Source organism: Tachypleus tridentatus, chromosome 9 (assembly GCF_004210375.1).
Source record: "Tachypleus tridentatus isolate NWPU-2018 chromosome 9, ASM421037v1, whole genome shotgun sequence".
Lineage (NCBI taxonomy): Eukaryota > Metazoa > Arthropoda > Merostomata > Xiphosura > Limulidae > Tachypleus > Tachypleus tridentatus.
The window spans coordinates 126,715,732-126,739,940 of record NC_134833.1 but is presented as its reverse complement, the minus strand read 5'-3'; the positions used below and the strand labels follow the sequence as shown (position 1 = coordinate 126,739,940).

Below are 24,209 nucleotides of genomic sequence, written 5' to 3'. Positions count from 1 at the left end.
TAGAAATTGTGTACCCTTGCCCTCTCATTCGTTTATGAGATTGGATGTGTTTATATATACTAAATAACATCAAATTTTACATTAAGAAACTCAGATGATCTTTCTCAGATCCAAAATAGTAAACAATTTGATTACTTTTGTAATGTGGTGAAGAGACTCAACCTCAATGAGCCCATGAAATGTGGTACAATTCTGATCATAATTTACAGAGTTATTAACCTAAAGCCACAAAAATGACCTATCTCACCAATTTAAAGAAATCCTCAAAGAGATCCAAAATCTGAATCTGGACAATCTTGTACAAAGATTTTGTCTACATAGGTTTATAAATTTTTAAGATACACTCATAGAAACACATATGGACAGACATGGCTCTCCTCTCCAGGTACAAGGGTAAATATAATGTGTGGTGTCTTTAAGGGAGAGGGGTCTGAGCCTTAAGCTCTAAAGGTCAAGTTGAAAAGTTGTTTAAAGTCCTCAAAACTTGTTCAAGACTCGGAAAATATGATATGATGTTACTAAGAACTACAATACCATTCTTCCCTGAATATAGGTGACTGACAATCACTGTCACTTCAAAATAAGTACATTGTGAACCATTGGGTCATCACCTGACTTGACAGTAAAAATTATCATTATCAGTTTCTACATAATAAGTTCAACATTGTAGTAATCTTTCCTACAAGATAGTGCACATGATGTCCTAATTATCTGACTCAGTTCCATGAATAACTAGATCAAGAGAAGATCAGTAGCTTTCTTAACTAAATTTCTTTGTAAAGAACACATATTTAATAAATACAGAAACATTTAAAAATTATATATTAACTAATGGTAGGAAACACATTGTCTGCCTGTACACCAAAAAATTAGTACTCTTCAGACTGATACCAAAGTAGATGCAGGAAGGGCAAGAGCTGTTGGTATTCTAGTTACTTGAAAACACCAGAGTCTGAGTTAGATTGACTGTAACCTGAGCAAGTGCAATAGTTTGCATCAAACATCATGGTGGATGGTACAGAGAGCCAGGAATTGGGTATCACTTTGATTGTTTTAAGATTGATACATAGATGCAAGGTTACATTTCAGTGGAAACCAAGATCTATCAATGGCTTATTTGATATTGACATGTATTAGGTACTTGGTAGTAAGCTACCACTTTAGCCAGTTAGCATTAACTTCTTTCTAACAAACAACAACCAGCTAACTTGAGTGCAAAGGCATGTTTCTAATTTGTTTCATTAATATTGCATTGAAGTGAAGGTTCAGGTAACAATAATGGTAATTTAGAATGAAAGTCAGCACATTTTGATTTTAGAGTAAGTTAACTACAGCTCTGCAGTGCAATGATCTATTGCTCACTAGACTGGTTTCGAGAACAGTGGACTGCCTCTGGACACACTGAGAAGAAGGTAAAAATAGAGCTAAATGTACAAATGGTGCTTCTAGGCGTGTAGCTAAATTTGAAAAACAGACTCAAATTACATTAATCTATCAAGGAGTTTGATAATGTTTTTGTGGTACAAGATGGCTAGTTTGGTAAGGCAAGAACTACACATCATCACATAGATAGAAGTGATATACAGCTGATAAAACAACTATCATGAAGAATCCTGTGACCAGTGATGACAGATCACTAGAAATGTGGCTAATGTTAAAACTGAGTGGTTGTTGAAGAATGGAATAGTACAACCTTTAGGGACTGCCTGGTTGTTACTAGGGGTGAATATTAGAAAGGAGAAAGGAATTCCAAAAAATGACAATGTGTTGGTGCTTGGAAAACAACCATTGGTTAAGTACACTAGGTCTGTCTTAAGTTTTGATTTGACTTGTTTTGAATTTCATGCAAATCTACATGAGAGCTATCTGTGCTAGCCATCCTTAATTTTGCAGTCTAAGACAAGAGGGAAGGCAGGTAGTCATCACCACCCACCATCAATTCTTGAGCTACTCTCTTACCAACAAATAGTGGGATTGACCATCACATTATAATGCACTCATAGTTGAAAGGGTGAGCATGTTTGGCGTGGCAGGAATTCGAACCACGCTTATGAATTATGAGTCAGATTATGAGTCGAGTGCCTTAACCATCTGACTTAAGAAAAAATTAGGAGTTCTGGCAAGCTGAAGTGAATGACAAAAGTATACTTAAGACTGCTTTGAACATTCCATAAAAATGTGATAAACGTTTTATCATGTTATTAATTACATATAATGTACCTGTCACTTATATTGGTCTTTTTTTTTAAATATATCAATAAACTGTTTAATTTATATTTTTATAGAAAGTAATAATAATTAATTATTTGTATATCTTTGACATCAATAATGTCAATAGATAGATTTGTTTAAAATTTTTAATCATAAAAATATTATAATATAAACAAACAATTGTTACAAAAATACACAAGACAATTGCAATAATAAAGGATCATTCACAGTTATGTTTATATCCCTAAAGATGCAACCAGCTAAAATTAAATGTATTTTATGTACTATATGATATGAAACAAAAATATAATAAAGTCAAATGCAGGAGAACATTTCTTAAATTTTCTAAAGTTACCTATTATTATCATATTCAAGGCATTATATCATTTGAAGCACATTAGTTATTAACCTTTAGCACCATTATTTCAACTTGTAATGCAGAGTGAGTTTGATATGGTATGTAACACTGTAGAAATATATGTCTCATCTAAAATCTTGTTTAGATACTCAGAACTCTGTGTTTGGCATTATTTTAAATAACAAAAAAATTATAGTATATTTTAATTTTTTTTCCAGAAGTGAATTTCTACTTGTTTTCAAAAATAAACTCATATAAATATAAAACATTCAAAGATAATCATAAAATACATGAAATGCTCTTATAGAATGACCAAACATATTGAAATGAAATTTTACATTAATATGAAATGTATATCCAAACGTCCTTTTTGTACACAACAGCATCCTATCTGAAAAAGCTTTAAACATCTGTCATTTTGTTCCTGTTAACCCCATTGACCAGACATTAATGCCAAACAAATTATATTTTTTTCTGCATATTTTATTTTAATGAGACACTATGTGAATATTAACTCTGATATTGAAATTTATTTACAAATCTTACCACTCCTATGTTATACAACTCTGCACATGTTAGGAGCAGGGGAGTTCTGATAGAACCAAATCCCACAAAGCCATGTAAAGCCACTGCCAAAGTACTAGTTGCATAAGCAGTAGCAATATTGCATTTAGTACATACCATATGCAACTAGGAAAAACTAAAGAGTAAGGAAAAGCCCTAGATATAGGTTGGGTGCTTCTTTACATGCTGAAAAAATCACTTTTGACCACTTACAATGCAATACAACTCCCTGCTGCCTTCCAGTCCTTGCATTATGCAAAGTATGAAATATATCCTCACTTAAAACTGTGAGTGCTACCTTACAAGTTGGTTATAACATCTTAGTGATTCATTTTGGTAATCCAACATGCCATCCAGTTCTGGTCACTGACAATGCAAATATAGGATATTGTGCAAATCATTACTACATTCACCAGTTTGTGGTGATTGTGGTTTACATTGCTACATGGCAAGTAGCTCCTAATGTATGTCTGGTCCTTCAACTACTCTTTACAGAAGTCATGATTGGTCATTCTTGGTGTTAATTGAAATATAGAATCACCATTTCTTATATTTTTATCACTTTTTATAATGCACTGGATTTAGATGCTACTCAGTATCCAAGATCTAAATATTGATATACATACAATATCTAATGAGTTTGTGGGATAATTCCTTACTTCTGGGTTAGATGTTGTTGCACTCTTGAAATGTAGTTATTCAAGTGGCAATCATACTTTCTTGGTTTTCAAAGCTCGTCAATCATTTCTGTAATGCAGGAGCAATCTGAATGGAGAACTCCCTAAAATCCAAGTAATAGCAGTGTTATTTAACAAATACTACTATTACAAACAGATTCTTTACTGAACAGTATTGGTGTTCAGAAGAATTCAGCATGTTCCCTGTACATGTGATTACTTTCTCTACACTATTCTATACGTGGCACAAAAGTGCACCACTTCCTCTAGCATCTGTATTCAGGACAAAGAAAATGTCTTAACAAGGGTAAATTAGCTCTGTACTTCAAGAAAAGTATGCTTCAAAGTTTGGAACATATGTTAACATTTCTATCCATAAAAAGCAGGCATCAACCTGAGTCATTATGTGACCATGGAACTACACTTCTGTGTACATGAGCGTGCATTTTCCAGGTTTCAGTCTGCATCTTTTATACACTAGAATATAATCCTCAGGTTCTCAGAAACTGCTGGGAATGTGTGGCAAAAGACCATTATACCATCCACATAGATAAGACATCTCTCTCTCATAGTAGTCCTCTAAGTGTTAACTACACCAGACTTTCAGATCTGGCAGGAAGATTACACCAACCAAGTGGCATGATCCAGATTTAATACAGTTCTTCCTTAGTAATTAAAGCAGTCTTAGGTATATTATTATCATCCACTTTGAACTGTAAGTAACTAGCCCTAAATCTAGCGTGTTTGGCTTGTGGATACCTTCAAATGAACCCAAGCATTCCTCTGTGTGAGGTAAAAATGCACTGCTGTATTTTAGTATTTTCATCCATCTAATGTCCACATAAAAAATTAGTACTCCTTTCTTTTCTCTGACAATTATCACTGAAAATCACATGCATTCTCAAAGGTATAAATCTCACTCTTCAACATCTGCTCAACTTTATCCATATCTCTGATATGCCAAGAAAACCTGCATAGTGGTTATTTCATCAAATTCACACCATCTACAGCTACGTGACAGCATACGATCGTTGTTTGACCCATTTAGTCATGTGGTCACAAATAAATCAGCAAATTCTTTGAACAATCTGTGAAATTAATGTATCATGTTTAGTTCAGGTTATTTTCACAATTCTCAGCTAGTGAACTTAAGTGCTCTAGAAGCTGTACAATCTTTCTCAAGTGTGGTATACAGTGCCTGCTTCACCAGCTAGTAAGGTGCTTAGCTTGTTTCACTTTTGGCCCTGTAACTAACTTAGCATGCCAATAATCATTTTAGCTGGAAGCAGGATAGAAATAACAGTAGTTACAAATTAACACTGGTGTAACACACATACACACACATTCAGACAGATTTATATCTGAGCAAGTGCAGCCCAGTCTATTTTCTGAACAGAAAACCTTGTGTTATATGCATCAGTTCTATCACCATATCATTCTAAGTTGGTACAAACTGTCAAGCATAAGCTTGCTAAAACTGCTAATGCTGATCAAATTGATTTTGATGGTAATGAAATACTTCACTTAATGACTAGTGATGCTAAAACTGCTAACGCTAATGAAATTGATTTGGATAGTAATGAAATACTTCACTTAATGACTAGTGATGCCAAGTATAAACTAAACACTGAATCAATGCTTCACTGATCTTTGTATTTATTATGTATCATTGTTTTTAGATTCTCCATAAAGTTATTTGAGTTTCATGATGTTATGTAGAACATTTTAGGCTTACTTCCAAACACTTATTTTATCTTAATGTCATGCTCTTTCTAGCTAAATGCTGAATACAAAAATTAAAAGTATAACCCATAAATAAATATGAGAGTAAAACAGACTCAATCAGAAAGCTGAAAAGTAAAATCTTTAAAATGGCAGGTAGCATTTGAGATAAAAAGGGAGATCATGAACTCTGAGAAGGATATGAAAAGTGAAGGGAAAATAGAAACCAGTAACAATTCAAAAAAAGTCTTTGACAACATCTAGAATAACAAAGTCAATGAAAGAAAATATGGTGTATGGTCTCCAGTGATTAGTGAAATATCATATAAATAGAGTCTTAAACCCAAACTTTAAAAAAGATAAATTTGAAACCACTAGACATTGACATGAAGATGAGAAATGTACAGTGATAGTGGAAGTTTACACATGTTTCTAAGTGGAATACACTTGTAGGAGAAGAGTGTGGTGAAAATATCATAAACTAAAAGGGGGAACAACAATGAGAGACATTTGGTTAGCCTTCTTAGCTAATCAATTTGCATGTTCATTTCCAAGAATACTAATATGACCTGGAATATAGATGAAGCTCATCAAACAGCCAAGGTGAGACAAATATGAAATGATATTATGGAATTCTGCAGTTAGGATTGAGTGAGAAGGAGAGCAAGGATATGCCAAGGCTTGTAAAAATAGTTCAGACAGAATGAAAATTAAGTGGTAAGAGCAGCTCTAAGAGGTGATGCTCTCCAGAGCAAGAAAAATATACCCATACATTCTGCAGCATGAATACTGGTATAGTGAAGAAGGCAGAAGGATGTAGTAGATCTAAAAGTATGGACATAATAAAAAGAGGCAATCTATCCACAAGTGTGATCATAGAAACTGTTAGTATAAACAGTTAAGGTGCATTAAAAATTGATAGAAATTGGTGGCAAGCTGAAACAAAACTGTAGTTTTACAAAAGCCAAGTAAAAGTGAAATCAACAAATAAACGATCAAGCAGCTAAAGAGATGGAATATAGTTTACAGTAGTAGATGCAACATTTCTAGTAGCATCTAAATTAATAGACTTTAAGAGATTGTATCACTTTTTTGTTGTTGTTGTTGAGGCCATAGGCTGGTTACTAGATACAGGAAGCAGCGCATGGCCTCAAAAAAAAAAAAAAAAAAAAAAGTGGTATATTATTGACTCCAGGCAAAATGAACCTGTGAGTTTCCAGTTTGATTAATAGGTTTAAAGCCCAAAAGACCCAAGAGATAGTCATAGTGCAGTTATAGTGGTGGTTCACTAGAAATGATTTGCAATGCAGAAGTTGAATAAATTTGAAAGCCCCTAAACAAATACTTAGAGCAGCAAATTAAATAGAGTCAAAATGATATAAAACAGAGGCAGAGACAGTGTAGTAAAGATTGCAACCTTAATTCAGTTCAAAATTATATATGGATGATTAAAATTGAAGTTTAAAGCAATCAGCACCTCTTCTATAGCCAAAGACGTCACACAGAAACTTAAGGAAAATTCAGATGCTGACAATAGTTAGTGACAAATCCTTGGTGTGAGCAGGCATCTAGTATTGCCCTTTAGTAACAATATTAGAAGAAACTTTCAATGGTTAGATTTTTTTTTAGAATAGAACAAACTGGATCAAGGGCAGAGTGGTGGGTGGATAATACAATATTTTTGTATTTAATTGGAATGAAGTGAAAAATCCACTCATTCAAGTAACCTAATATTTCTGGAGTGTAGAGCAGCCAAAGGCTGCATTATTCCCTTGGTATCAGATAACCTTGTTACCTCCAGAAAGCTGGTTGAATCTTAATGCTGTTAGGTACTGTCTAGATCAAGGAGCACAATAATGAATAAAGTAGGAATAGATTTGAAGCTCCAGGAAATACCAATAAATAGAGTGGTGGTAGTGAATTGAATTCATCTTAATTTGAAGCAAAGAGTTCTTTCACAGAGCTAGTTATTAAACCAATACATACAAAATGTGACCTCTAAAATAAATTCAAGAAAGTTTCCTGAGCAAGCTCTCAATCCATTGGGCATCAAAAGCTGTCTTATATCTATAAATATGGTAATAGAAACTCCCTAATTGACAAAAGCAATGGAGATGGATTCTTGAAATCATGATAAATAGTTTGTGGTACTTTGACCTCTATGAAATCCATTCTGATTGAAAGAAAGCTGATTATGATAGCCAAGGGATCAATTTAAATGAGAATTCACTATATGCTCAAAAGCATTAGTTACACATGATATCAGAGAGACTGGAATAGACATATTCAGGATATGAGATTTAGGAATGAGCTCTATTTCTGCATGCTCTCAAGATGGATTATATAAGTCATAAATGCAGATGTCATTGTAAATTACAAAGAAAAAGGAATGAGACATGTGACTTAATTATGAAGGTATAGAGTAGGCAATATAATTCCCACCAAGGTTAGTGTCTTTGAGGGTGAGAGCTACTTCAAGTTCAGATAAGATCTTCCATTGTTAGCTGGAAAAGAAGGTAGCATAACCTTCACATTTTGCACAAGGGTGACTAAGAAATGATTTTTAGGAGAACATATCATATTTCTCTCAGGTTCAACAGATAGAAAGATCTTTAGTGACTGAAAAACAAAACTGTTGCTTGCACGTTCACTTGACAGCTTGAATGTGACATTTAACTTAAGCACAGACAACATAATAATTTTATAAAGTAATCTCATTTAAGTGAAGTTTTTAACATCAAAGTGCAACAAATCTGCCACATTTATCATTTCAACATGGTACCTTACCATAAAGCCCACATAGGATGAGCATGAAGTTAATTAAACATCTTGGAGTTACAGGAAAATTTCTAGTAAAGCTAGCTTCTGTAGCAGTACTGTGGAGATTAGAATCTACAAAAGTAGAAAAGTTGATAAAATTTGTGTCTTAATAGGAAATAAAGACAAATTTTGATTCACAGTGAAAATACTTCCAAAGTTATCTGGATGAACCTGCCAAGAGCATTTGCCATTAAGAGAAGTAAATATCATAGTTAGGTCAAGCACTGACATGCTAACAGTGAGTGGATCTACTCAAAAGAGGGAGGTCATGATTAAAAATAACTGGGTTTGTATCCTTGAGGAAATTCTCTAAATGCTGTCTATTGCAGTTAGCATAAACTGAACCTCAAAGAGAATGTATACATTTAAATCTGTACAAGTTAAAGAGGGTATCAAATACAGAGGTTAGTCCTCAAGAGTAAAATTGGTGCAGAGATTACAAATATTAATGATAAAGACAGAATTAGAATTTCAGAAGATATAGATACCTATACCCTCCAAGAGATATAAACTTGATAAGAAAGAGAAAAATAAGAAATCATTACAAATGAGACTGTGCAGGTTTCTATGGGTTTCATTACAAATGAGACTGTGCAGGTTTCTATGGGTTTCAAAACAGAAGATTGACATAGAAACAACGTATAGGGAAAGTGTAGGAAAAAGAGGAAAATAACCAAGTTTCACAAATAGTGAGGATATGATCTGGAAACAAAATTCCATAATTCAGAATCCTGTATGCAAAGACCCTGTTAAAGGATAGAACAAGCAAGATCATGGACTTGAATTAAAGCATGGATACCCTCAGAGACTAAGTCAGTAAAACTGAAACACTTGAAAATTGTCTGTTGACTAATCCTTACAAATTCTGAGTGATTAAGTACTTGAAATTTGTGTGTGTGATAACAAAATGCAAGTCACAGAATATTCAGCTCCACAGTTTGGCATGCTAACTACTGTTGGACCATGTTCATATGAGCTAAAATATTCTATGAAAAACATGGTAGTATGAATGGTGCTTGCATCATACCTGCATAATAGCACAAGCAGAGAGTGTAATATAATATTCACAGAGAAAACAAAAAGGATAAATTAAACTCACTTCTGATTTAATAATTATAAATATATATATTACTATGTGTTAATAATTATAACTATATATATTACTATGTGTTAATAATTATAAATATATATATTATTATGTGTTAATTCTTGCATGTTAATGAATTATGTGTGACTGATGTAAATTGTTTGTGGTCTTTTGAGAAAGATTAATATTAACCATCCCTATATTCACTTTCTTTGTTCTTTTTTAAAAATGTTTTTCTTTACTTGATTTTTTAATGCAGTGTTTCAATAGATATAGGAAGGTTGAATCTATGACCAAATTCTAAATGCAGTGAGGTTCCAACTGTAATATTTATTGTTTATCTGTTATCGGCTGGTAATACTTGTTTCACCCTGTAAACGAGCTTTTGAAAAGTACACCATTTTTTTTTTTTTATAAGCAAGTTAACTTTCCAGGATAATGATATCACTGTTTACACTAGAATTACTTATATACGTGAATAATACTTCTGTTTGAAACTATAACACCTCGGTTAAATTGGTTGATACCATTGCTTTAGTTTGTGACTTATCATGTAATAAAAAAGAAGCAGAAGAAAAAAAGAATAAATTCAATATATTTGCTATGATACTTGCGGCTTAGTTATTACACAGATAATGTCATAAAAGTAAACAGTATAGTATAGTTTTGATGACTTAATGAAGAAATATTTTAAAATACCATTTCACTGAAAAATCTGAGCCATCCCTAATTTTTAAGCAGTTCAACTACCTGTTTGATAAAATATAGTTTTTGTTTGTCCTTTTCATTCAACCATCGAAAAATCACTAAATTTATTTTACGAGGTCATCGAACTTACAATTATTATGATGCTCAAGTGACACTGTGCGTCTTTTACACTATGTTCTTGAGAGCACAACATAGTTCTCAAATCAAATATTGTGTAAGCATATCACTCGTACGTTTACGTAATTTCAGTGCGTGATAAACATTATCTATCTTGATAATTAATCTTTATGAATTAAATTTAGCAAGCGTTATCGCACTTTATCTTTTGTTGCATAATGTGATAGAAAAAGAGAAGTAATCGCAAATAAGTTCTAATTTTATTTTCGAGAAAAGATAGGAAGCAATAACTGTAAATAATATTTTAGACATGCTTCAGCTGTGTTATTAGTAAGTGGAGAAATACCAACTCTTTTTATTGGCTGTTTTTTTTTTTTTAATGGTCACGTGTCGTAGTCATATGATCGCTGAGAGTGTATTTTTAACCTTGTTTTGTTCGTGGTTGTAGTAATGGAAAGTCGTTAAGTTGTGGAGTAAGGAATAATTTGAATTATATTAACATAGTCAGGAACTAAGGATAAATTGTGTTTGTTATAGCATTTTTTTTATTATTTTGAGATTTTTGTAAACAGTTGCGTGTATAATATTAATTGAATTGAAAGTTTTAGTACTAATTTTGAAGACTGTATATTGTTATTTGTCAAATTCAAAACGTTAGTGCAACTTTTACTTAGGCCTAAGAACTTAAAGTTGGAGATTTACTGTTGGTAATAATTATTTTTTAAAAAGTACACGTTCTTTTATATTTAAAAAATTGTGATATGACTAATTTCTTTTTGTCTTTCTCTGTGATTGATATGAACTTCTACTTCTAAATCTTTCTTTAGTTCCATTATTAAAACGAAGCAAGATTTAAAGTAAGAAAAAAAATACACATAAAACTATATTGTAACTTAGAAAGGGAAAAAAATTCGGTGTCAGTTATTTCGTTACATTACTAGGTTAGTTCTGGCCAGTACATTGTGTTAGCTTAAAATAACAACCATTTATATATTTTGTATTTTTTAAACTGAATTTTACTACCTTTTGTCTACAATGTAGCAATATAGCTTTCAGTATATAGAAGTGCCATTAGTCACCCAAATTTACATTGATTTCACAAAAGTCAAGACTTGATATATTATTTTAAATTAAGAAGCCTGAATACAGATGAAAGTATAAACAAGAGATCCTCAATAGCTGTGACATTTGAAATTCTTTTTTTAAGCAGGATAGTAAATTAACTCACGATGCAATTTTTCCTTTTTATTAGTTATACTTTTGTGTGCCAGCAATACAAGCATGAGATGCACATATGTCCAGTTTGATTTTATTACTCATTAGGATCTCTACCAGTCTACCCTCAAAACTGAAATTCTTTTAGGCAATATTGCAGTAAATTAACCTTTGAGACCTTGGGCATGACCAGTTATATCAATCAAAAGGGCTTGAACTCTTGAGACCAAGCTTGTAATTACATCTAAAATTAATCAAGAGATGATTTAGCTACAAGTTAAAAGTTTGTACTTGAAAAACTGAGCTGTTCTGTAAGTTGCTAAAATATGTTATGCATCAATTATAAATAAATTTTCATGTATAGTATGGCTACCTCAGCTTGTGAATATCCACAAAATTGGGGAGACCCACACACACATTCTTATGCTATATATGGATTAATAACTTCCATGAGAATATTTGTGAACTTTGATAAGTCCCTTAATACATTATTTTCATTTGCAATTGCTTTCACCAGTTGAAATCTAAAATGATGCATTCATTTTGGATTTGGATAAACTATGTTACCAATTAATACTGCAAAATACAATTTGGTTATAGCATATATGTGGCATTTAAATTATGGTTGCATTAGATGGCAATCATGTTGTAACTTACATAAGTTTTCATTAAATGCTACAGCAAGAGCATAACATTCATTCAATCAGTTCTTAAAATGTTTTTTATTTGTGTACTTTTCAATCAACAGTTAAGAAAATTATATAAGAATTTTGATTATAAAATATAACACGTTCTTTAGGAGAATAGAGAGTTTTCTATGTTGAGTTGTTACTTCAGAGCATATTTTATAAGATGAGAACATGAAGGAAATAATCCTTAAGCTCTTTGTAATACAAGTTTTTCAGAAGTTTCTTCTGCTTTTCTTGAAACAGTTCAATTTTTTTTAAAGTTTATCTTATACAAAACAGCAACCAATATGCAGTACAAGGACTGTATTATATATATTTAAAGAATATACCTATACGTTTGTTTTTTTCAAAATAAAGAAGGTAGTTACATATGATTTTTTTTTACATAGTTTGTATTTTTGCAGAAGGTGATTTATACCAGAGCTGGTTGAGTGCTGTATACTGTGAAAAAAGTGTGAAAGTACTGACTGTTTCTTTCAGCTGCACTTCAAGCTGTCTAAAGTTGTGCAGGTAAGAAATATCTGCATATTTGTTTGTTGTTGTTTTAAATAATGTCATCTCTCTGATTGTTGCATTTCATAATGTTAAGTAACATTGTATTTGTGAAACTTTCTAGATAGCCAAATTGCATACACATTTCAAGTTTTCTTAAAATGTAAAACAGTACAACATTATAGAAAATAAATTTTGAATATATTCTACAATTATATTTTCTTGACATTTCCAAATACAGAAGTGGTTTCTTGGACAATATTGGCAGTGGTTTATCACAAGTCTTAGAATGTCAACTAGGAATGTCCTAATTATAGAATAGCTTTTTTTGTTTTAATACCTTAACTCTGTTAACTTTATGGTTTCTTTTGAGATTTATCATAAATTAAAAGGAAAATTATCTGGGCTGAATACAATCTAACTTTTAATAATATTTGGACACATTAATATTCAAATACTTGACATGTTTTACAAATGCATCATTAAAAAAAGTTTGAAGTGTCTAAGTTTAACTAAGAAATAGAGATTTTTCACTTGGTTGTTATTCTTTAAAAAAGCTTGTAATGACTGAAAAATAACAATTTCAACCAAGTTATAAAAGAAAAAGTAGTTAGGGAAGGAGCTACTAAAATACAAAGTAATTAAAATGAAATAGCTTGTTTTAATTATAAAGTATTTATCTGATATGAACTTGAAAGTTGGTACTTGACAAATAATTCTCATTGTGTTTTAGAAAGGGATTCTTCCTTTATTAATCTGAAATGTTTGACAAGCCTAATTTACTGAATTTTAAAATGAAATCTTACTTTTATGTAAATTGACTTTCAAAAACTTTATCAAAAGTTTTTAATTACAAAACATTAAGAATTTATAAATGAGATTAAAAAACTATAGACTTGGTTTATAGTTGAGAGCAGAAAGTATTTATGTATTGGTATTACTTTGAAAGAATGTCACTAGTATTTGATTTGCTGGATTGTTAATTTGAAATTGTTATAAGATTTAGATATCTTCTTGGACAATAAGCTGTATATATTTTCCAAAAGTACAAAGATTGTGAGTAATTCTTGTAATGATAATGTTTAATTCACTAAACCTGGATAGTCTTAATGAGTGGGTATCACTTAGAAGAATGTGTTATGAAAAATGTACTCTGAATAATAGTACATGGTGGAAAATTGAGTTTTTGTGTTTATTTTCGTGTACTTCAGATCATGTGATCTTCCAGACATCAAAAGGCAAGGGAGTAAAAAATGTACATATTTTTTTTAAATTTAATTTTTGCTAATAATAATAAAAGCATTGCAATATTAATTTCACCAATCACCTATGCAGACTGGCTAGTTACAGACTGATCTCTTACATTCAGTCAAAATGCTTCTACTTTGAGTTTCGAATAGGTCAAAGCTTTGACACAACTCTTGACAGGCCACAGGATACTATAATTAGACAGCTTAGCCAGCAATTTCTCTGAAGTAAATGAAACCAACAGACTTTTCTGCCTTGTCGGTTAAAATTGAATAAACATGCAGTCTGGAATAAGTATTGTACAGGGTGGAAAAGTGCCTGAGAATAAATAATCATACCTGTACAGTTATTCTGAATTCTATAATGTTCAGTGATGCCTTCAGCATAACCCCTTAAAAATGCACACATTTCGTGAAGTATAATTAAAGAAATACTATTTTTAAAATTGAGTGTAATACATGTTTTAGAAAGTTTTTAAAGAAGAAATTACACTTAACAGATTTACTCTTTTTTTTTTTTTAATTCACATTATTTCTTCAAATTTATTAAAGCGAGTGTTTTAATTTACCATTACCCATCATATAGGCCCAGCATGGCTTCATGGTTAAGGATCTCTGTTTATAATCTGAGGGTCACAGGTTTGAATCCCTATCACACTGAACATGCTCACCCTTTCAGCCATGGAAGCATTATAAGTGACAGTCAATTCCACTATTCATTGGTAAAAAAAAGTAGCCCAAGAGTCTATGATGGGTGGTGTTGACCAACTGTTTTTCCTCTGGTGTTACTCTCCTAAATTAGGGACAGTTAGTACAGATAGACCTCGTGTAGCTTTACAGGAAATTCATAAAAACAAATGCCCATCATACACTGGAGGTATGTTCCGAGATGACATATACTGCTTATTGCATGTTCTGCTTCTGATGTAGATGTTTAAATAGAAGGTACAAGTCTTTATATCCACAAGAAATATCACAGAAATTGATCAATGTACACCATGCTATGAGTTGAGTATCAACACATACTAGAGAATGAAGGAAGTCTGTGTATTATGACTTTGCCACATCATGTTGCAGAAGTCAACTGGTTTCTGTATGAAGGGAGCAGATATTGAGCCTTTAGCCTAGGTATAGGATTATAAAGTAGTGTTTAAAGGTTGAAAGAAGTGAAGGCATTAAGTCTTTTGAACTATCAGGGGAAATGGTAAGTCATTTGTTCTGCAGTCTGTTGATTTGTGGTTTTTGAATTAAAATATTGTTGGTGACATCACATACAGCAGTCCAAATTAATGAAAATATCTCCTCATAACAGTTCCCTTTGATAATTTTCAAGAGTCAAGTAGAATATTGAGATGATTTAACCAGATCACATACTTTAGGTATGATACAGTTTCTCTTTTTACCTAAATAGCTTCTCATTTTAATTCAATGCTACCCTTTATATGCAAAAAAAAAGTTGAACATTATACATGTACCACAAGCCTTTTGTCTCCTCTCCACTGGAAATGACCAATTCCAGTGCATTTCTCGTGCAAATCATTGTGTGTAAATCCTCCATTAATACGAGTGTGATATACTTTGATAATGCCTGTGATTTTTTTGATTGTTCTTTTGAATTACCACTTCTCATTTGGTAGTACCCATATTCTCTCTTTTTCGTTTTTTTGAGCTCCTCTCGTGAATTCTGATTTTAATGGTTTAGTTTTCAAGTGGTATTTCTTCATTCTTTCTTAATTTTCCAGCTATTTTTTGTTCTCTATTTTACATCAAACCCTTTTGTTTGATTTATGTATTTTTACAATGAATTCTAAGGTTAATGTTCTCACTTCAGATCTTGCACCTATATCACTATTTTCACAGGCTGCAGGTAGGGGAGAAACTGGTCTTTGAATTTCTCTGCTGTTATCCATCATAAGATTGATTGTTATGAGTCAACCTTCTCCTAAACTTGCTCCACCATGAAGGCTTGATAGTTTGTTTTCTTACACCACCATATTTTGCAATGTTTTGCCATACTTCTCCTGTAGAATCAGATAGGCCTAATACAGCACTTTGCAACATGATTTCTTGGGTATGTTACATTTTATTCAATTCCTTGTTTTTCTCCAGTTCCTTGTTACCTGTTTTTTGCCATAAAACACTAAATCAACAAACCAACCTTGTTACCCACATGTTTGCTTGTTTGTTGTCTACAGATCTAGTTTTACAAACATGGTTTCACTTTAGTTGGAATTGTCTGGGTCAACCTTAGATTTTCAGATGGTCCTGATCCTGCAGATATTAACCTTTCATAAATTTTATTTGTGAATGTGTTTCTTTTGGATTGTCTTTGCTATGGTTAGCTGCCGTTCCAAATGGGGATATTAATCTGGTTCTGCACTGCCTCACTTTGCTTACATTCAAACCACTCTCCTGATGCTCCATGTTTCATCTTCCCTTAAGTTTTCCTTCCTTCTTATTGCCCGTGGACATTGGTGGTCTGTTTGTCATCAATGTTTCACATACTTTTTGTCCTTCTGCATATCTCCTCCTTTCTCTGGATTGTTTTTCATCTCTAACACTTCTGTGGCTTTGGAGGATAACTCATCTATTCAGCCAGTTTTACTCCCTTCTGTTTCACACTTCTCATCTTGATCTAGATAAGACTTCTACATCCTGTATGTTATTCTGTTATATTACCTGCATGACTTCCTTTTGTGGTGTCCATTTCCACCTCTTTCTTTCTCTATTTATGTTCTTTATTCTATCTCCTTTACCATTTTGGTTTTGGTATTAATTTGATTGGTCTTTTTCTCTATCTTCTTCCTCTTGCACTTTGTTTTAAGTCTTTTTCACTTAATTTGACACCTTACCTTTTTATTGGCATTTCATCTTCATTGATTTTTATTAAGTTGTTTTTTTTACTTGCATGTCTTATGGTAATTTGGAGCATTTTGTTAAATTTTAGTATAAAATTATTGATTTTGTGAGCAATGTATCCAAGAACTTTTTGGAAAATGTTGACATAAATCTTTTGGCTACTACTAAAGAGCTAGGTGAGTTTAGTTGCTGCTTAACTTTTTTCAGTGCTTTATTTGAGGAATTGAAGTGTACTTCTAACTTGATTTTATTTTATTGTTATTAGATATCAGATGGTAGTCAATTTATTAAGACCACTCGCAATACTTTTTCATTGAGAAAAGAATTAATTCAATTAATCATTAGCTTTGAAGTATTGGATGTAACACACACAAACTCTGTCAATAATTATATTAAAATTTGGCAATCTAAAGAATACCATATTACTGGGCAAATCATCCATTGTTTCTCATTTTGAAAAAATGTGCCATTTTTGAACACGAGAGTCAATACCCTGTGTTTTATTTCATTTCAGTCTGAAGTGATATATGTAAGTGCTTATGTTTGGCTTTATTACTTTTCTTTTAGACAAAGTATTCCTGTAATAGTTAAGTTTCTCAACACCTTTATCTTTTCTATAGTAAAGACAGTGTTCTACTATAGGCCTAAAAAGGGTTTTATATAGTTTAATATTACTAGAATTTAAAACAAAGAAAACAAAATGAAAAAAAAAAAAACACAATGGCAATGTCCACAGAATCTTTACCCAATCATGAAACTGCCCATTTGCAAGCACCTATTGCTTGTAGTCTTTAGGAAGCAGGACAATTAGCTATCAAATCTGGAAGGTTTTAACTTTGTATAAGTAATCTAACATCCAATTCAATGTGCCACAATGCAGGAAAAAGTTGGAAGGCAAGCAAGGTTCTGGCTTTCTAAAAATCAGTTTGATTATGTTGATTCAATTCCATTTCTTGCATACAGTTCCAAACACTTTACAGTAGGTTGCAATATGGTACAAACCACAGAAGTCAAACTAACAATTTTATAGTTTTCAAAATTTTTTTATTTATGCATTGTATATGTGTATCTAAAGCAGTAAAGGTTTGTTGACTGTGGTAAGTTAGACACACAAATGATTGATAAGGAAAATGAAAGTTTTTTTTAAATTTAGTGATCTCTATGCAAAGCTATTTTCATCTATTGCATTAATGATTCATTGAGTAGTTTACATTAAATACACAAGTTTTGTTGATACTTAAATGTTTAATTTCAGGTTAAAATTTTCTTACAATTTGTATATTTTTGGGGGGTAATATTTCTCTAGATGGAAAAATGTATCTGGTCTTTAACTCTTTTGACCTACTGTCTACCTTTATATTTGTCTATGTAGAATCACTGCAGTAGCTTTAGTATTTAATGATGAATAATTCGAAAGATGATTTTTCTTTATCCAAGGTTACATTTCAAAAATATTTTCCTATTTGGCTACAGTGCAAGTTTTAAATTGCTGTGTTAAAGGCTTAACCTTCTCTTTGTAGGATGGAAATACTCTAGTATTTGTTACAGGAATATCTGGGTTATTAGGGTTAGAGAAGGAGTCGCTAGTTTAATAGTATATACGTAGAATAGCAAAGAATAGAAATTTGATAAATTAACTGAAATTACAAAATGACCTTTAATTATATATAATATTTATATAATTTACTTTATAGTCTATGTGGATCTAGTATTAGCTAATAACATGTCCTTACATTATAAAGAAAAAAATAACTTATTCTTTGAAATAATTAAATTGCTGATAGATTAAGAGTGTGTGCTTAGAAAGCAGAATGTCCTACTTCTGTTTTTATCTACAGATGAGCTGTGCATCTTTTTAACTCTTGGCAAATGTTCAGATACTAAGTGTGCTGTGGCACTGACATGTTGACAATATCAAAACTTGGTCATCAAGCTATGGTGGTTGCTTAAGAACTACAAAAATAGAAAACAATATAGTTACACTGTTGTTCTCAAAAGCAAAATACTATTTTAAAATAAAGACTTTTTTTTTTTTTTGTAGACCAGTTAGTTATGCTGCACATTTAAAGAATTTTCTCATTACAGGAACTTTATCCCAGTTACAAGTAATACCTCATTATAATTATTCAATTTGAAAACAGATGCTCATTATTATTATTAAAAAAAAAACAAAAAAAACTCTATCATTTGACATACCAGATTCATGGAATTTCATCCTTCATCTGTAATCTTGGATATGTAATTTGAAAGAAAAAGACTAGGCTTCATATAAAAGTGAAGCATATGTTACACATATGGCATTTTGAATAGTCTTTTTATTCACCATAGTAAACCTGTTTGTGTAGGATTTGAAGAATATGCAGCATTAATACTACTAACTTGTTCTTCTAAATTATTTAACAGACAAATATTTAAAGTATCAATATAGTAATTTGATTTTTTGTTATTCAAATGCATTTATAAAACATAAAAAAAAAAAATATTTCGTTTCACATTCTCCACGTGGGAAATTTGTCAAGGTTTAACAAGCTATAAAAAGAGGCAACTAATTACAAAGGTTATAAGAAGAAAAAAAATTGTTTGCTTTATTTCTTCTTGTTCTTTCTTTAAAAAAAAACAAGTTTAAGAACTTGTTTGTAAATAGTAATCTATGTACATATATAATGTATAATAATTGAAATGTGACTGTATTTTACAAAATATTAGTCCACTAAAACACAGCTAAGACAGGTTATTTTGTAAAGACTGAAGGTCAATTTTATACTATTGAATGCGATAATGAGTGCCTATGTGCCATGTCATTGTAACTTTAATGTTAACCAGGCACGACTGGAAGGTATTATAACAATAATAAATGTGTATATATAAATGTATAATGTTAGGAGTTTTAATCTATTTAGACTAAATCTTTGTTTTCATTTTATAATATGTAGTCATTCTAGAATAAAAAAGGTAATTTATATTTATTTCCTAAAATTTTATGGTGTTCACGAAGTTGGTCAGATTGACAGACTTCTGTATAGTTAGGTTAGAAAATAACAAAGTATAAGATTATATTGAAAACAAACATTTGAATTGTATTTAGGAGGCTGTAGATATTACACAAATAATATTTGAGGTTTTTAGCAAAGAAGAATAGAAAATCACTTTGCACTCAGTCTAGTAATGAAATTTAGACTGGATATTTTCACAAATCTTTAATAAACAATACATTATTAAAAAATTCATATTTTCTGTGTACAAAATACTTGGATTCATTGCTAAAAGTCCACAAAATTTTGTGGAGATACACATACAGCATTAAAAGTTAGAATATAAACACTTAACATGTAAATATGTGTATGAACTTGTGTATTTTATAATGAGCCTTTTGCAAAACAGTTAAGTGGTGAGTCAGTTGATGGCTTGGACATAGTTAACTAAACTGAAGGCCTGACATGGCCAGATGGTTAAGGCACTGGACCTGTAATTTGAGGGTCACAGGTTCAAATCCCTGTTAAGAGCATTCTTAACTTTGTCCCAGCTTTGAAAGTTTATTTCATGGTGTTAAAAGTTACAAGTGTTTTTAGTTACAAAGACAGTTAAGTTACAGCACTTGTAGAACATCATTTGTGTTATTTTATTCATGGGGGAGTTATTTAAGTAAATAAATTAAAAAAGGCTGAGAAGTTATATTTGAATAAATTATTTTGCTATACTAAAGAATTTGATTTTCTTATTTGGTTAATTTAAAAAATATTAAAATATTAGATTTTAACAAGATTCCAACAGCACTTGGCTTATTTGTCAAGTTAATGGTTAGTCAGCATACGTAACCACATGATAAAAAAATTATAACAAATCTTGTATTGCTTTTTGTAGTAAGACTCTTTGAACATATCTGTACAAATGCATGAGAGATTTCTTCCAATGGTAAACATAATATACCCTTGGTGATTGTAAGATGTATCTTATCTATGTTGGAAGAAAATAGTAACTGTCCACATGTAGTAAGACTGAATGAGTTAGTGGAATGTTTTTTACCAGAAAAAGCATAACATCCAAACTGTTACTAAAACTGAAACTTCTTTTTTTTTTTTTTTTTTAACAACTGTGTAATAAATGAATGCCAGAGAAAATGGTGGAAATCTGGTGATTTGACAAGTAACATGGTATACCATGTAAGATCCAATATGGTCTTTATCATTAGATTTGAATCTGGGTTAGTTATACATAAGTTATGTCAAGCATATATTGTTGATTTACTGTTTTCTTGCCATTATTTCTGTTTATTAAAAATGTAGACTTGCCTCTGATCTCTGAAAAGGATAATGATATATGAATCTGAGAATTGAGTAGAATGATTCAGATGTAGTAATGTATTCTTGAGATACTTATCACTGTAATGAAAATATGGTAGGCTTAATTTTTAATTGTAACATTAATAAAATGTAGTATTACTATTCTGAATAAACCAGGCATTAATACTTTAAGTTTTATATAAATAAAAAAAAAATATATATATTGGCTGAAGCTAGTTGCGTTTTTGGTAATAACTAAGATAAGTACTATAAAATAAAGGATAACGTGACTGAGGTTTGAACTGGCAAGTGTAACCTTCAGTAAGATCTTCACTAACAGTAAAAAAAACTTGTTTTAAAATTTTGTTAACATTATTGTTTTTTCTTTCATCAAAATATTAACTTTTTTTTAATCTGTGCATTCCTGAAATTGCAGTCACATTAACTGATATGTGGTGTTGCTGCAGTTTTTCTGTTCACCATGTTAATATGTATAAGCTTCTTTTCTCCTCTTGGTCAAAATAGTTTTTCTAGTTAAGCTAAATTATGAATGTTTAAACTCTTGTGGGTTGATATAAAACCTAGTTATACAAGAAATATTAATCTTAAACTTATCTTTTGTTTGGTTATTTATATTATGAAGAAACAAAAAACAGCTATATGAATCACTTTAAAAATCCAGTGTTTGTAACTTGTGATGTGTAACCTAGATGCTTAATTTAGTCTGCAGTAAAGAACAAATTTAATGAAATTGTTAAACTGTTACTTTTCTCTTGATTCTGTTCCAGGCTGGGTGTTGGCTACTGTCATGTTCTTCTTCTGCAATTGCCTGAATGTGCAAGTCCACACAAAAGGAAAATTTGAACAAAAAGTAGAAAATGAGACAATTGGTATTGTTGGTGAGAATGCCAAAGATTTGTTTTTTCAGTCAGACGTAGCAGAGGTGATACTTGATATCGGGGGCATAACTAAGGTATTTATTGATATTATTCTGAAATAAGTTGAAATAAATTTATCATAGGACAATTTTACATAAATGAAAAAATGAAGTAAGCCTGGTGTTAGATTCAGTCAAGAATCTTAACCTCAAATGTAACTTTCATTTAAAAGGGAATTAAATCAGATGTATAAGTAAAAATATGTACAAGTTTAACTTTTCTACATGAAGATTTCATTTGGTGATTAGTTTCTATCATCAAGCTGTTAAGATTTAACACTTGTATTCCCCAGCTGATTATGGTTAAGGAGTTTTAGCTAATGTAGGTTTGTGTTTTATACATAGTGGATAAGATGAGACTTGTATTAATTGCATATCATTTCACTAATGCAAGTTAAGTTTGTAGTATTTGATTACTTAAAAATGATTAGTGGAGGAACACTAACTGGTTTGTAGTGTTCTTTGCACATTTTGTGTTAGGGGTAATATTTATTGTTTTTACCTGTTACAACATTCATTGAGAGAACTAACCAACAAATGTTCAAGAATCACTCATTTCAGTAATTAGTGGAATTAACATTTATATATATTTGGTCCTGGTATTGGCAATCCTGAAATTAACAGTTGTGGACCTACAAACAACTTTGTGCATAAATAGATTGGAGAAATGTATTTAAAATGCTAAGTTCTTTTAGTAATTCTAAAGTTTTATGTCTGTTAAAATGTTTGATTTTGATGATGATGATAATTTAAATTATTTCTAATGTGTCTCTATCTATCTATCTATCTGTGTGTGTGTGTGGTGGTCATTTATATTTCATCCAGTAGTGATAACCAAATCCACATGTTTGTTGTATAAAACAGTATTTTATAATATAGAGATGTTGGCCTGAAAAAAACCCAAAAAACTCTATATTTATGTATAAGTAATATTTCGGTTTGCAGCAACAACCCTTGTTGTGTAAAAGTCGCCAGGTAGGGAAGTGGAAAGTGTGGATGTGCAGCTGTTGTGGGAAGGATACTCATGCCCTCCAAGGAAAGGAAGGTGAAGAGAGGGTTCTGGTGAATCTGAACTTGGAGGTTAGTACACATTTTGCTTTTAACGTATTATCACTAAAAATGCTTAAGAACCAATGAGGAATTACTATCAAACAGATGGTCAAGTGACAGATCCCACATAGCTGTAGAAGATAACATGAAATGTAAAGTCTCTTACTCGCAACAAAATTTAAAGTGTATTTAGGAAGATTTAGAGATTATACAAATACTTGAGATTTTTAGAGCAAAGAATAGTTTTCTTAAGATGAAATTACTTTCCACTCAGACTAGTAACAAAAGAGTAGTTTTACAAAAATTTTTAGTAAAAATATTTAATTATAAAAACCCAATTTTTTGTTTACAAAAACCTGTAATTTTTACTAAGTCTACCAGATTTTGTGAAAATGCACATGCTTATATCAAAAGTTACAGTGCAAACTTGTGTATATTATACTAAGCCTGTAGCGAAAGGTTTAATGGATGTGTTGGTACCCAGCTATTTTGAACCAGAACTTCTAAGTAGGAACACACTTCTAAAACTTGGCTTTCTTTAAATGTTTAGGTTGTATTTAATTCTGTATAATTTTTACCTTTCGTTAATTTTGAGTTTAATGAATAAAATCGCTTTAAAATAATTATTATAAAGCTATAAACAAAATAACAATTCAGTACTGTGTAGTTGGTTTTGGAATATAATTTATTGAAATACTGTAACGTGTGTGCAATTTGTTGGATATTTACCTGTATTGTGATTTTGTGTGCATGTGTGTGTTGGAAGTTAGCCAGTAGTAAGCTGTTAGTATTAAAATATCTTGTCAGTATATGCTACAGCTGAGCATTTGTTTTAAAGTATACTGAAAATGTACTTCAGAGTGATTTGAACATCAGAAATATACTAAATATCAGTATGAATGATCCAAACATAAACTGGCAATTCTATGACACTGAAAAAAACAAACTTTTAATGACTATTACACAATCATTATAACTGTTACATCATGTGGGCTTCACATTTTGCACAGCAGTTTTAGGGCAGGATCTTTTGCTACTGGTTAGAATATTCCTCCTTTATTAAGAAAGTTTATATTATTTATTTAAGCATTCACCAACTACGAGGAAGAACTTCTGAAAAATTGCTTCGGATTCATCAAAACTGCCTCTTTAGTTTGTATTGAGAATAAACCTCTG

General features: G+C 31.1%; 1 protein-coding gene across 3 annotated transcripts in view; it reads left to right on the top strand.

Annotated features, from left to right (window-relative positions):
* The first annotated feature begins 10,575 nt into the window (after positions 1 to 10,575).
* Positions 10,576 to 24,209, top strand: part of LOC143226316 (uncharacterized) — a 33,549-nt gene continuing 19,915 nt past the window's right edge. The window contains exons 1-4 of one of the 3 annotated variants that reach the window (XM_076457117.1): positions 10,576 to 10,594; positions 12,573 to 12,678; positions 21,835 to 22,019; positions 22,929 to 23,063. In XM_076457117.1, the coding sequence (XP_076313232.1) occupies positions 21,855 to 22,019; positions 22,929 to 23,063 (300 nt within the window). In that variant the 5' untranslated portion in view covers positions 10,576 to 10,594; positions 12,573 to 12,678; positions 21,835 to 21,854. The other 2 variants (XM_076457115.1, XM_076457116.1) reach the window with 2 other exon arrangements.